We start from the raw sequence: 13,669 nt of genomic DNA, 5'->3' as shown, positions 1-13,669 counted from the left end.
TGCCTCAGTTGTTTCTCCTAGGTATTACACAAAATCTGGATGTAAAAGAAACGAACTTGATGTTGTATTGCTTAACTGCTGCCCGTTTGTTGATAGCTCAAAATTGGAAGAGTAAAACTTTACCTACAATGGAAGATTGGAGATTGAAAGTTTCGTATCTTGCTGAAATGGCAAAGATTTCGGCTTATTTGAAGAATCAGTCAAATGAACAATTTTTACTAATATGGAGAAGATGGATTGTTTATATTCAAAAGAAGTACAGAGTGGTGGAATATAATTTAGGTTTCTAGTTAACTTGTTTTTTTTTCTATATATTTTACCTACTCATGTAGAATAATATACTTTGTGGAGTTAGGGATACTAATATTAGTTTACCTATATCTGAATATTATCCTGGGATTAGGTTTGGGAAGTCCGGGGGGTGGGCGGGTGGGGGGTGGGGGGTTTTTCATATAGCATTGTGAAATACCTGTGATGTTTTTTTTATGATGAAAATAATAAAAAATTTATATTGGAAAAAAAAATAATAATAACAATAATAAAAATAATAATAAAGATCCCCCCTTGACTTGTCAGAAGGTCGCAAAAGGGGATCCTGTGAACGCGGGGCGTTGCGACCGTCATAAATACGAGCCAGATGCCAAGCATCCGAATTTTGCTCATGTGACCGTTGGGACGGACGTGTGAAAAACGGTCACTGTTTTTCAGTGCCGTTGTAACTTTGAACGGTCACTAAATGAACCGTTAGGAGTAGCTATATTCCTTCTGTGCGAAAGCAAGGAGAGCGAAAAGGGTGCTGTATTCTGCCTCCCGCTTGGATGGAGCCGTTCTTAGCGCTGCCGAACTGTGTTTTTGTGCTCGTGCATCCGTCCGCCTCTCCTGCCTGCCACTCACCAGTCGCTCACCACAATATCAGGCCGGATGTCGTCCATCAACTGGTCGCAGTAGCCGTCATCCCGTAGGGTGATCAGCTGCCTCTTCATGCATGATCTGGCCGGGAAGAGAAAACCACAGGTTGTTTCGGGCCTCCATGCGGAACGCAAGCCACGAATCATTGTTAAATGGCTTTTCAAGTAAATGTCTAGGGAGATTCTCCATCATCCAGGTCCTGGTTGTCCCAAAGGTGCTTTTTTTTCAGGAGGCAACTGGACTTTCCTGTTTTTCTTTGAAGAGGTTTCCCTTCTCCTCCAAGAATCTTCTTCAGCTCTGACTGGATGGTGGGGGGAACGGAAGGATTTATACTCCTTGCAGACAGCTGGTCATTTGCATTCTTTTAGAGAGTCCTTGAGGCCACCTGGAGGTTTATCTGTGTCCTCAGGGTCACCTAAGTGGTGCAAATGTGTGTGGAGCCTTCTTCCTTTCAGCAGTTCCAAGAAAGTTCCACATCTATTTGCACCACTCAGGTGACCCTGAGGATACAGGTAAATGGCCTCAACCACTCTGCAAAAGGATGCAAATGACCAGCGGTCTGCAAGGAGTATGAATCCTTCCCTTCCCCACCATCCAGTCAGAGCTGAAGAAGCTTCTTGGATGATAAGCAAAATGTCTTCAAAGAAAAAAACAAGGAAGTCCACTTTGCAAGTGCTTTTTGAGCAAGGTAGGGACCCCTACTCAAAAGCACTGGGATAGCCCCTCCTGGGAAAGTCTGCACTGTTTTGAACAGCGATGGCTGAAAGGAGGGTGGTGCTTGATAGATTAATATCGGATCCCACCTCCACCCCTGCTCCACCTCCTCCCTCCCTCCCCATCTTTTAGCTATTGTTATTTTGTATTTTTATGCAGCTAGTCCTCAATTTACAACAGTTCATTTAGCGACTGTTTGTTTGTTTGTTTGTTTTTTTGAATTTATATCCCGCCCTTCTCCTTGCGGACTCAGGGCGGCTGACAATCATTTTAAAAATACACCAAAAACAATTACAAAATTTAAAATTAGTTAAAAAGAAATATTTAAATATTGTCTAATTAAAATATGAATTAAAACCCCTCTAAAAATTTACAACACTGAACTTACAACACTGAACTTACAACCGTTGCAGCATCCCCATGATCATGTGATCCAAGTTCAGATGCTTGGCAACAGGTTCACAATTACAACGGTCGCAGCGTCCCTGGGATCACACGATCCCCTTTTGCGACCTTCTGACAGGCAAAGTCACTGGGGAAAGCCAGACTCGCTTAACGACCGTGTTACTAACTGAACGATTCATTTAACGACTGTGGCAAGAATAGTGGTAAAATGGGGCAAAACCCACTTCACGAATTTCTCACTTAGCGACATAAATTCTGGGCTCACTGGTGGTCGTTTAAGTCGAGGACTCCCTGTATAAAAGTACGACTGAACCCAGAATTTATGTTGCTAAGCGAGACGGCTGTTCAGTGCGTTTTGCCCCGTTTCACAACTGTTCTTGCCACAGTCGTTAAGCAAATCGCCACAGTCGTTCAGTTAGTGACACAGTCAAGCGAAACCGGCCTCCCCCACTGACTTTGCTTGTCGGAAGGTCACGAAAGGGGATCACGTGATCCCCGGGACGCTGCGACCATCATAATTGTGAATCCGTGGCCAAGCGTACCAACTTGGATCACATGACCCTGGGAATGCTGCAACGGTCGTAAGTGTGAAAAGCGGTCACAAGTCGCATTTTTCAGTGCCGTTGCAATTTCCAACGGTCACTAAGCGAACTGTTGTAAGAGGAGGACTCGTTGTATAAAAATGTGAAATACAGTAGCTAAAAGAGGGCGAGGGAGGGAGTAGGACAGTGATGGCGAACCTGTTAGAGACTGAGTGCCCAAACTTCAACCCAAAACCCACTTATGTATTGCCGGGTGCCGGGTGGGCATGGCTACAATGGTCATGGCAGACGGGTGGGCGTGGCCAGCTCGATGTTGCTCCTGGGGAAGGACGCCTGTGGGGCTGCGCAGGGTTGGGGGAGATCCAGGGGGTCTCTGGCGGGTGGGGCGGTGGGCAGGAGGCTGGTCCTGTGGGGTGAGACGAGGCAAGGCGAGGCAGGGGGGGTGCCATTGTCGCAGGGTGAGGCAGGGGCTGGGGCAGCTGCTTCCTGGCACATCGCCCCCTGCACACAGAGGCCAGCAAGCACATGGGTGCTGGGATGCATCCGGCCACGCAGGACCTCGGTTGAAGAGGGACGGTTGTCATCTCCGGGGCATGGCGCGCGTGCCCACAGAGAGGGTTCTGGGTGCCGCCTCTGGCACGCGTGCCATAGGTTCACCACCACTGGAGTAGGATAAGCTGGGGGGGGAAGATATTAATCTATATAATATATTAATCTAACATATACGGTAGATATTAATTTATATAATTCTATTTTATTAATAGAAGCCGCCTTGTGCTAAGATGGGCAGCCCGTACATAAATTAAATAAAAATAAACTTTAGATCCTGGGGGATTTGAAGCTTCCAAGTTGCCTGTGGGAGAAACTCGGCTGGAAATTCCCACCCTGGAAGGAGCCCGTCCTTTGACGGTCAGATCCAGATGTGAGAAACCCCCAAGGAATCCCGCAGCTGGCCGCCGTCCCGCTGCTGACCCGTAAGACGTCACGAAGTACTTCTTAACGTGGGGAAGAGGGAAATTTCTCCCATGATCTCCCGGAAGCTGCTCGATTTTCCAGCCACTGCCTCCATCCGACTCTTTCTGCCAGGGTTCGAAGCCTTCTGTGGCAGGAGAGAGACAAACACACACAAAGAAGTTGTGCGTTTTGGTGCTTTGGAAACATTTCAAGGTAAGGAAGAAGAGACAACCAGGAGGATGTGCCTTAAAACAGGGGGGTCTTCAAACTTGGCCCTTTTAGGACTCGTGGACTTCAACTCCCAGAATTCCTCAGCTAGCCTCCATTTTGTTTGTTAAATTTAAGACAGGGGTCTTCAAACTTGGCCCTTTTAGGACTTGTGGACTTCAACTCCCAGAGGGGGGAATTGTCTGGAGCTCGCCCCCCCCAGGTAGCTGGATTAATTAACCAGATTGCTTAACACCGTGCTTGACAAACTTGACTAAGTTACTTCAAATTAGGTTTTAAAAAAAAGTTATTTTTTTTCTTTTGGGTAATGACACACAAACGGGTTTCCAATTTCACACCAGAGACATTGAAATAAGGACTCTCTTGTTGCATCCATTTGGTTCCTGACTTAAGTTTCGTTTCTCCTGAAAAGCTTACCTGCCTGCCTTAGGTTTCGTTTCCTGACTTAAGTTTCATTTCTCCTGAAAAGCTTANTATTGTCCTTTTGTACACCCCCCCCTTGATTATGCTAATGTACCAATAAAAGAGAGGCACGGAGAGGCTTCAGGGTCTTTGCCTGCCATCTCACCTGAAGAAGCATGTTGTCCGTGTGTTTCCTAACCTAAAGCAAGGCCCGTTGGTTTAGGCCAACGTACATCACCATCATCCTGCAGGAAGCAGGACCCCGGGATTTTGCAATCCCACACTCTCTGATACAGTAAATCAGGGGTCTTCAAACTTGGCCCTTTTAGGACTTGTGGACTTCAATTCCCAGAATTCCTCAGCCAGGCACGCGTGTGCCCGGCTGAGGAATTCTGGGAGTTGAAGTCCACAAATCCTAAAAGGGCCAAGTTTGAAGACCCCTGCCTTAAAACAGGCTAATTTTTGGAGGCAGAATTATGGAACTGGTTGCATTGTGTTATTTCAGGATGTTTTTTTTAAATTTGCTCAGCCACGTTGGCAACTCTGTTTGGATCGCCTGGTGGTCTTCCATCCTGGCCCTGATTCGCTTTATCCAGGATCAGAGCAGGTTGGTCAGGAGAGGCAGGGAAAACAAGCTTTGAGTGGTCCGAAACCTGACACCCCCCCCTCAAAAGAGAGGCAGCCCAGCCCCCTTGACCCCCCCCCCCCCCCGCACCTTCAGCACAGGGGTTCTTGATCAAGTTCTTCTTCAGGCTGCAGAGAAAGTAGAAATCCCGCCAGTCCGGGACGTGGCTGTCCAGCGGCTCCGGCCGGTAGCCCTCCCGTTGGCACTTGAGCCTCCAGAGCGAAGGCAAGTCTACCAGCCCGCGCCAGAGGGAGCAGACCAGCCGGCAGCGAAGCACCAGGTCTTGGGCGGGCACGAGAACCAGCACCGCAAGCAGGGCGTCCTGGGGGAGGTTCTCCATGCTCGCCACCTGTGAAGAGAGGAAAAAAAGAGAGGGAAAAAAAGAGAGGGAAAAAAAGAGAGAGAAAAAAAGAGAGAGAAGATAGAAGAGAGAGAGAGGGGAGGGGAAGGCTAGGTCTTGGAGCTGGGCCGCAGAGATAGAACCTCCCTGGCAGAGGGTAGTCTACCTGAGCCGACTATTAAGCAAGGGAGGGTGGGGGGGGAAACCGGGGCAGCCCTGCAAGGGCTCCAGCAGTCCTCGATGGAGCCTCCAGCTCCAGGCAGGAACGAGTCAAGGAATAGAACAGAGCTGGGAGGGAGCTGGGAGGTCGTCTAGTCCAGCCCCCCGCTCAAGCACCATTTCAGACAAGTGACTGTCTCTAGTCTCTTCTTAAGGCAGCGACATCTGGAAGACCCGGAGCCGTGCAGCTGGGGCCGTGGACCCCCCCCCCGGCACCCACCCGGGGGTGGAGGAGGGCCGTCTTCCTGCCCCCCACCCCCGGAAGCCTCCCCCTCCCTCCAGGCCGTCCCCCACCCCGGGAGCAGCGCCCGCCCCGCCCCGCCCGCTGCCGGCTCCGCACTTGCCAGAAGAGCAGCGGAGGCTCCGCGGACACCGCCCGGGCGAAACCGAAAGTGAAACGTGGCCGGAGAGCTGGCAGAGCGACGAAAGGGAAGAGGAGCGCGCCGCTTCCCGGACTTCCGAGTTCGCTGGCCAGGTTTTTCCCTTGCATCGCTTCTCTCCGCCTTTCGGAGCCCGAAAGCGGCCGGCAGGGGCGGCAGGGGGAGTCCGCGGAGGCTGCTCACCTCCTGCGGGGTCTCCAGGTGGGAAGAAGAGGGGAAAGGACGGCGGGGGGGGGGCTGGAGGAGATCTCCCTGCTGCGTGGAGGGCGTGGCCTGGCGGGGCTTGCGTCATCGCATGCAAATGAGCGGGATTCCCTTCTACCCCCCCCCCCGCCCCGTGCTTGGGGGTCGGGGGTCTCCGCCGCCCTTCTCTTTCAGATCCCCCGGAAGAGCCGCGGCAACCGGGAATCCGGCCGGCTAAACCAAGGGCGCCGCTGAAAGAGCGCTTCTGAGCGTGTGCAAAGCGCCCTTTCCTTTGCCTTAGCGTCCACAGCGCAAATGGTTGGGGAGGGGGGGGCTCCCGTCGCGCCCTGATCAGCCCCTGCTCGCGCTGAATGATCTGGAAAGCTACGTGGCATGGATGGGACACCACGAGGAAATCTCAGGACTGTGACGGATCGGGGATGTTCATCATGCCCCCAAGTGATGGGGCCGTCCTCAGCCCCCTCCCCAATGAAGGGTAGAGGGAATCCCCCTGTATTCTCCCCCCTCCTGTTCAAGCCTTGCCAAGTTAGCCCCCCCCTCCCGCCATGGCATAGATGGGGGGGGGATGGAGTGACCCCTCCCACCCCTTCCTGGCCGGCGTCCCGTTGGAGTTACTTGCCTGCGACAAACAGCCCGGGCCAGCCCAGCCCAGCCCTGCCTCGGAGGGAGGCGGAGTCTCTCGGCCGGCTCCCCCAGATGCTGCCAGGCTGCTGTCTCACTCGCCACCCTTGCCCGCCTGCCCGTTCGCACCGCCTGGCATCGCCCGCAGGGCCACCCCCCAATGGTAAGTGCTGGGGATCCCCTACCTCCTCCTCTTTTTGAGCCCCCCCCAAACCCTAAAAGCCCTTAATTCCCCCCCGGGGGGGGAGGGATTGGGTCAGAGAATAATGAATTAGAATTAGAATTAGAATGTTGGAAGGGACCTTGGAGGTCACCTAGTCCAACCCCCTGCCCAAGCAGGAGACCCGACACCATTTCTGACAGAGGGCAGTTCAGTCTCTTCTTGAAAGCTTCCAGTGATGAAGCCCCCACAACATCTGGAGGCAACTTCTGTCCCATTGGTTGATTGTTCCCACCTTCAGAAAATTTCTCCTTATTTCTAGGCTGAATCTCTCCTAGATCCGTTTCCATCCATTATTCCTTGTCTGGCCTTCGGGTGCTTTGGAAAGTAGGTTGACCCCCTCCTCTCTGTGAGACCCCCCTCAAATATTGGAAGGCTGCTGTCCTGTCTGCCCTGGTCCTTCTCCTCACTGGACTAGCCATGCCTAGTTCCTGCAGCCGTTCTTCCTATGTTTTAGCCTCCAGTCCCCTGATCATCTTGGTTGCTCTTCTCTTTCCATTTTTCTAGAGTCTCAACATCTTTTTTACAATGTGGTGACCAAAACTGGTTGCAGTAGAATAGAATGGAGCTGGAAGGGACCTTGTGGGTCATCTAGTCCAACCCCCTGCTCAAGCAAGAGACCTTATACCATTTCTGAGAGATGGCAGTCCAGTCTCTTCTTGAAAGCTTCCAGTGATGAAAGGGTGAATGCTGGCAGGGGACGCCCCAAAGGCATCTAAAAAGGGACACAACTCCTTGCGCCTTCTTGCTGCAGGTTTGGAAAAGAGAATCCAGCAAGAAAGACTGACTCATCCCCTTGGCAGCCCTGCCAAAACTTCCCTGGTAGGCTCCATCTCCGAACAAAATCCCTGGTCAGCAACTAGATTGGCCGGAAAGTTCCCTCTGAAGGCAGATTCTGCTCTCCCTTTATTGCTTTCCGAGTGGCAACCGGGGGGGGGGGAACCAGCTCAGCAGAGTCTGAAATGACCCCGTAGCAAGTGTGCTGCAGCTGCCAAAAAAGCCAACACGGATCTAGGCTGCATGAACAGAGGGATAGAATCGAGATCACAAGAAGTGTTAATACCACTTTACAAGGCCTTGGTAAGGCCACACTTGGAATACGGCATCCAGTGTTGGTCACCACGATGTAAAAAAGATGTTGAGACTCTAGAAAGAGTACAGAGAAGAGCAACAAAGATGATTAGGGGACTGGAGGCTAAAACATATAAGGAACAGTTGCTGGAATTGGGTCTGTCTAGTTTAATGAACAGAAGGACAAGGGGGGACATGATAGCAGTATTCCAATATCTCAGGGGCTGCCCCAAAGAAGAGGGAGTCAAGCTATTCTCCAAAGCCCCTGAAGGCAGGACAAGAAGCAACGGATGGAGAAACTAATCAAGGAGAGAAGCAACCTGGAACTAAGGAGAAACTTCCTGACAGTTAAACAATTAACCAATGGAACAACCTGCCTCCAGAAGCGGTGGATGCTCCAACACTGGAAGTTTTTAAGAAGAGACTGGGCAGCCATTTGTCCGAAATGATATAGGGTTTCCTGCCTGAGCAGGGGGTTGGACTAGATGACCTCCAAGGTCCCTTCCAACTTTTATTATTATTATTATTATTATTATTATTATTATTATTATTATTATTATTATTATTATTATTATTATGGATCATCGCACAGTCAGCCAGATGTTCAGAGTGCATTTGGCATTTTTGTCTATCTATCGAGTCCTTTCCAAGGACCTGGGATAGGCAGATGTGGATGTTTGATGGTATTACAGATATCGTCGCAGGATGAAAGCAGTTCCTAGTAAGGCTGCCTTTTGCAATTGACTAATAGCGAATTTGTCAATGCCAATGGTGTTATTATTATTAATATTATTATTATTATTACTATTACTACTACTACTACTACGACTATTATTATTATTATTATTATTATTATTATTATTATTATTATTATTATTATTATTATTATTATTATTATTATTACGGATGCCAGGGGTCAGCCTCAATTTAGCCAAACTGAGGAGCAAGTCTGAGCTGTGGGCCAACTCCCTCCCTTTGCCCCTCCCTCAAGGATGCCCTTCCGGAGCCCCTCCTGGTGCGGATCCTGGCCGGGCTGCCCGCCCTCGACCTGGTGCTGGTGTGCCGCCTGGTTTGCTCCCAGTGGAAGGCGCTGGTGGACGGGGGGGCCCTCTGGCTGCTGAAATGCCAGGCGGAGGGCTTTGCGGGCAACGACGCCGACGTGGAAGGCACAGAGAGCTGGCAATCTCTCTACTTTCTCAATAAGAAGAAGCGGAATTTGATCAAGAACCCCAACGGCGAAGGTAAACGGATACCCCAGCCTTGCGAGGGGAGGGGGCAGCCCCTGGCCCAGATCTGGGCAGCCCCCTCCACCTTGGCCCCTTTTCCAGGCTCTCTCGGGGGTCCCTGGGCTACAGAGGGGGACCCTCAAAGGGCATCAGGAGGGTCCTTTCCCTCCAAGCGGGAGAATTCCTTCCCCTACCCTGCTGGGTGGGTGGGGGGGATATTTGGGGCAGAGTGAGTGTCATTTCAGGCTTTTCTGCTCGGTCCTAGAGGGTCTCCAGCATTGGGAGGATGTGCAAAATGGGGGCGACGGCTGGAAAGTGGAAGAGCTGCCGGGCGATTTCGGGAAGGATTTCCCCAGGGATGAAGTCCAGACCTATTTCGTGTCCTCTTTTGAGTGAGTCCATTTTACAGTCGACTGGACAGCTCTGGAGGCGGGTGCGAGTGCATGCTGCAATGTCCCAAGAGCTCCGGGACCCAAGGGGAGTCAAAGCAGTCTGCTTTCATTTTTTTTTTGTAAAAAAAAAAATCAAGTTTCTAGTCCTTCTGGTCAAAAGAAGAACGTCAGGCCTGGAAGCAGCAGCAAAGCACATCTTCCTTCCCCTGTCCTCACCACTTTCTACAATCGAGAGCATCCTGTCATATTGCATTACAGTCTGGTTTGGAAGCATCCCTGCTTCAGACAGGAAGGCGGTGCAGAGAGTGGTGAGGATGGCAGAAAAGATCATTGGCAGTTCCCTCCCTCCCATCCAGGACGTGGCATATAAGCGATGCTTGAGCAGGGTCTGCAAGATTGTCTGGGACATGACACCTCCTCTTCACAACCTGTTTTCCTTGTTACTTTCTGGGGAGGGGAGGAGGCTCCATGGTATCCGAAGCAGAACATCCAGATTCAGTCCCAGTTTTGTTCCATACAGGATCAACCTTGTGATCTCTCCAGCTTCCTCTTTTTGTTATGTATTCAAGATGGACAGTGATTTATATTTATATGTATTTATATATGCAAGGGTCTAGGTATATATATATATATATATGTAGGTCTTTGGTTATTCGGGTTTTCTCCCGCATAAAATTGGAAGTGTCTTGGCGACGTTTTGACGAAGTCCCATTCGTCATCTTCAGGCTGGTGTTTTCGGCTTTGTGCTTCTAGCTGCGATCACACATTACTCCTAGAAGCACGAAGCCGAAAACACCAGCCTGAAGATGACGAATGGGACTTCATCAAAACGTCGCCAAGACACTTCCAATTTTACACGATAGAAAACCCGAATAACCAAAGACCTACATACAAACACCCGCGAAAACCTCAGAAAACAAATATATATATGTATGCATGTATGTATGTATGTATGTATGTATGTATGTATAAAGCATGCCTATATGTGTGTGATGTATGTGTACACTTTTGAGAGCAGGCAACAGAATTTCATTTTTAACGTGTGCCAGGGTGCCCACAGTAAAAAAATGACAACAAAGCTTATCTATTCTTTTGCTCCTCAGCTGGTGCAGCAAATCCCAAGTGATTGACTTGCAAGCTGAAGGCTACTGGGAGGAGCTGATGGACACCACCCAGCCCAAAATTGTAGTGAAGGACTGGTGAGTGGCAGGGGTCCCCGAGGGTCCCCCACCCGTTCTGCCCTGGGTCACCACTTGCTTCCCGCTCCTCTTCTTCCTCCAGGTATGCCTCTCGCTGTGATGCCGGCTGTCTCTACAACTTGAAGGTGAAGCTGCTCTCCGCTAGCGAAGACGTGGTGGCCGAATTCGAAAGCGAAACCATCGCGGTCCCCCAGGACAACGAGGGCGAGTGGGCTGAGGTTCGTTCCAGGGAGGAGACCCCCCCCAAGAAGCGAAGGAGGAAGAGAAAGAAATGGCCTCGCTTTCCGTCTCTTTCATTTATCCAGACTTTATTTGGGTGCTTGAGCAGGAGGTTGACATCCTGTTCCCAAACTAGGGGGTGGGACGCTGCTCCCCCATCCCCTGGGCGGAGGAAACGGGGCTCCATTTTGCAAAGGGGGAAAAAAAGGTCAAAAAAATTAAAATAAAACGGGGCTGGCCTTTTGAATTCTCTGCTCTTATAGCGCAGGTGGTACATTCTGCGCAGCGGCACTGGGGATTCCTCGGAAACATAAATCAGATAAACATATTTGAAAATGTTATTTTTAAATTCTGCGTGTTGTGATTTTATAGAGGTAGCTGGGTCTAAAGACATCGTTTCGAATTCTATCAAAATTTACATTTGGACCTGTTTGATAAACCTTACAATTCTTTTCTGCTTTTGTCATGTTGGAAGAAAAGTCTTCATCCAAACTGGGAATAAACATGGCAACTGCTTTGGGAAGAAGGTTGTAGTTTATTGGAGAGGAGAGCCAGACAGGAAGATGGTTCTGGCAGCAAAGAGGAGAGAAAAAAAGGGCTGAGCACATGTAGGGAGTGGGTTTTTATACCCTCTGAAGCCTTTTGTTTGGGGTTACTTCCTGTTCCTGTTCTGAGGCTATTTCCTGTGTCATGTATTCTGACCTGAGTTTGGTTGTGCCTTTGGCCTTTGTGAGTTAATCCTACCATGTCCTGTCTCAGGTGGGGTATGCAGATTTTAGGTCTTTGTCTTCCTAATCTCCTAGCTCCAACTTTCCTGATGGTTTACATCTGCATTTGTACAGAGCTGGCTTCTGCTTGGGGGAGGCAGACTTGGGGCTATTAAGAAACCTGGGCATGCTTTCCTGCCTCTTCAAGATCCTTTGAGAAAATATATTTTCCTGCCCTTTTAATATTTCCTTCTCTGGGGGGCTGACTTCCCACAGTCAGTAAGAAGGAATGGGTTTCTGTACCCTCTGTGCAGTAAAATCTGTTTAATAGCTTAATAATGTATAGCCTAACTTATAGGAGATTCCAAAAACTGCAGATGCCATTGATTATTACATGTCAGTGGAATACACCCTAACTTTAATAGGACTGTATTAACTAGTAATAAGGCATTTTATTTTGTTGGTTAATAGCTAATAGGGCCGGCCTTTTGGCTACAATATCGATGAAGTGGTTGCTAAACAAATGTCTATAAATCAAGGATGCTGTACCATCTTTTTTCTTTGGATACATCTATCTTTTTTAGATTTTAAAATTAATTTTACTGTATGTGTTCTTATCATTAGATCATGTTCAATGCATTTTTTGTATATCTCTGTATATAAGTAGCTTATGACTGGATAATTTTCTGGCCATATGGCTGTAATAGGCATCAGAATAACAGAGTTGGAAGGGACCTTGTAGGTCATCTAGTCCAACCCCCCGCCCAAGCAGGAGACCCTACACCATTTCTGAGACATGGCAGTCCAGTCTCTTCCTGAAAGCCTCCAGTGATGAAACTCCCACAACTTCTGAAGGAAAACTGTCCCATCAGTGGATTGTTCCCACCGTCAGAAAAATTCTTCTTATTTCCAGGTTGAATCTCTCCTTGTTTAGTTTCCATCCACTGTTCCTTGTCTGGCCTTCAGGTGCTTCAGATGGAAAATAGGATGATCCCCTCCTCTCTGTGAGACCCCCCTCAAATATTGGAAGACTCCTATCGTGTCTCCCTTGGTCCTTCTCTTCATTAAACTAGACATACATACCCAATTCCAGCAACCGTTCCTGATGTTTCAGCCTCCAGTCCCCTGATCATCTTTGTTGCTCTTCTCTGCACTCTTTCTAGAGTCTCAGCGTCTTTTTTATAGTGTGGTATAATAGTAAACAGATTCGATTTGATTCTCTGATTCTCTTTCATCCGAGTTTTATCTTTCTCTCCTTTACTTAAGATCACTCACACCTTCGCCGAGTACGGTGCCGGCGTGCGATTCGTCCATTTCGAACACGGCGGTCAGGATACGTTGTTCTGGAAGGGCTGGTACGGCGCCCGGGTGACATCCAGCACGGTGATGGTGGAACCTTAGCCCTGCGTTTGCCCACGGAGCAGCCTGCCCCCCCGGAAACTCTGGCTGCAAAACAAGGCCTCGGAATTGGCAAAGATTGCCTTATAAAAGCAAAACAAGATGGAGGCGCTCCTTCCCCTTTTTTTTTTCAGTGGTTGGAAGAAAAAAGTTCCTGCATTCTCCATTTGGCAAATGCATCAATAAATTCAGTTTCAGTTTCAAAAAAAAGTCACAGCTGTGGTTGCGATTGAGAGAAAGGTCAAAAGTTGGAGGGGAAAGAGAGGGAGAGAGAGGGGGAGAGAGAGAGAGGGAGGGGGGAGAGAGAAAGATGGGGAGAGAGAAAGAAAGAGAGAGGGAGGGAGAGGGAGAGAAAGAGAGAGAGAAAGAAAGAGAGAGAAAGAGAAAGAGAGAGAGACATGCCCCCAACGGCTAAATTAGATAATACAGATAGTCCTCAACGTACACACAGTTCATTTAATGACCATTCGAAGTCACAAAGGCACTGAAAACGTTGATTTTTGCCATTTCCCACACTGCAGTATCCCCAAAGGTCACGTGATCAAAATTCGGACGCTTGGCAGCTGGTTCCTATTTATGACGGTCGCAGCGTCCCAGGGTCACGTGATCCCATTTTGCGCCCTTCGGACCAGCAAAGTCAATGGGGAAGGCAGATTCACTTAACAACGGGGTTGCTAAGTCAGCAACAGCAGTG

At 49.3% G+C, this 13,669-nt stretch overlaps 2 protein-coding genes across 2 annotated transcripts in view; one reads left to right on the top strand and one right to left on the bottom strand.

The window, feature by feature from the left end:
- LOC107299412 (F-box only protein 6-like) overlaps window positions 1-5,119 on the bottom strand; it is a 12,646-nt gene extending 7,527 nt beyond the window's left edge. The window contains exons 1-3 of the mRNA XM_029286772.1: window positions 4,870-5,119; window positions 3,543-3,666; window positions 895-990 (exon numbers count right to left, since the gene is read on the bottom strand). Coding sequence (XP_029142605.1) covers window positions 895-990; window positions 3,543-3,666; window positions 4,870-5,119 — 470 coding nt within the window. The remainder of the gene's footprint in view (window positions 1-894; window positions 991-3,542; window positions 3,667-4,869) is intronic.
- Window positions 5,120-6,341: 1,222 nt separating this feature from the next.
- On the top strand, window positions 6,342-13,019 carry LOC107299410 (F-box only protein 2). Its single transcript, XM_015828773.1, has 7 exons — window positions 6,342-6,360; window positions 7,518-7,585; window positions 8,826-9,075; window positions 9,326-9,452; window positions 10,556-10,651; window positions 10,734-10,869; window positions 12,844-13,019. The coding sequence occupies exons 1-7, from the start codon at window positions 6,342-6,344 to the stop codon at window positions 12,976-12,978; spliced, it is 831 nt and encodes a 276-aa protein (XP_015684259.1). The 3' UTR covers window positions 12,979-13,019.
- Window positions 13,020-13,669: the final 650 nt, after the last annotated feature.

Source organism: Protobothrops mucrosquamatus, unplaced genomic scaffold, assembly GCF_001527695.2.
Source record: "Protobothrops mucrosquamatus isolate PMUCROS unplaced genomic scaffold, P.Mucros_1.0 scaffold4879, whole genome shotgun sequence".
In the NCBI taxonomy this organism is placed as follows: Eukaryota; Metazoa; Chordata; class Lepidosauria; order Squamata; family Viperidae; genus Protobothrops; species Protobothrops mucrosquamatus.
This window is presented reverse-complemented; position numbering and strand designations above follow the sequence as displayed.

What these genes read in the sequence shown, in the direction of transcription:
- LOC107299410 (XM_015828773.1), top strand. An exon ending in GCCCTGCCAAAACTTCCCTG is followed by an intron (nt 7,586 to 8,825) that starts GTAGGCTCCATC and finishes CCCTCCCTCAAG; the next exon opens with GATGCCCTTCCGGAGCCCCT. An exon ending in ACGAGGGCGAGTGGGCTGAG is followed by an intron (nt 10,870 to 12,843) that starts GTTCGTTCCAGG and finishes CCTTTACTTAAG; the next exon opens with ATCACTCACACCTTCGCCGA.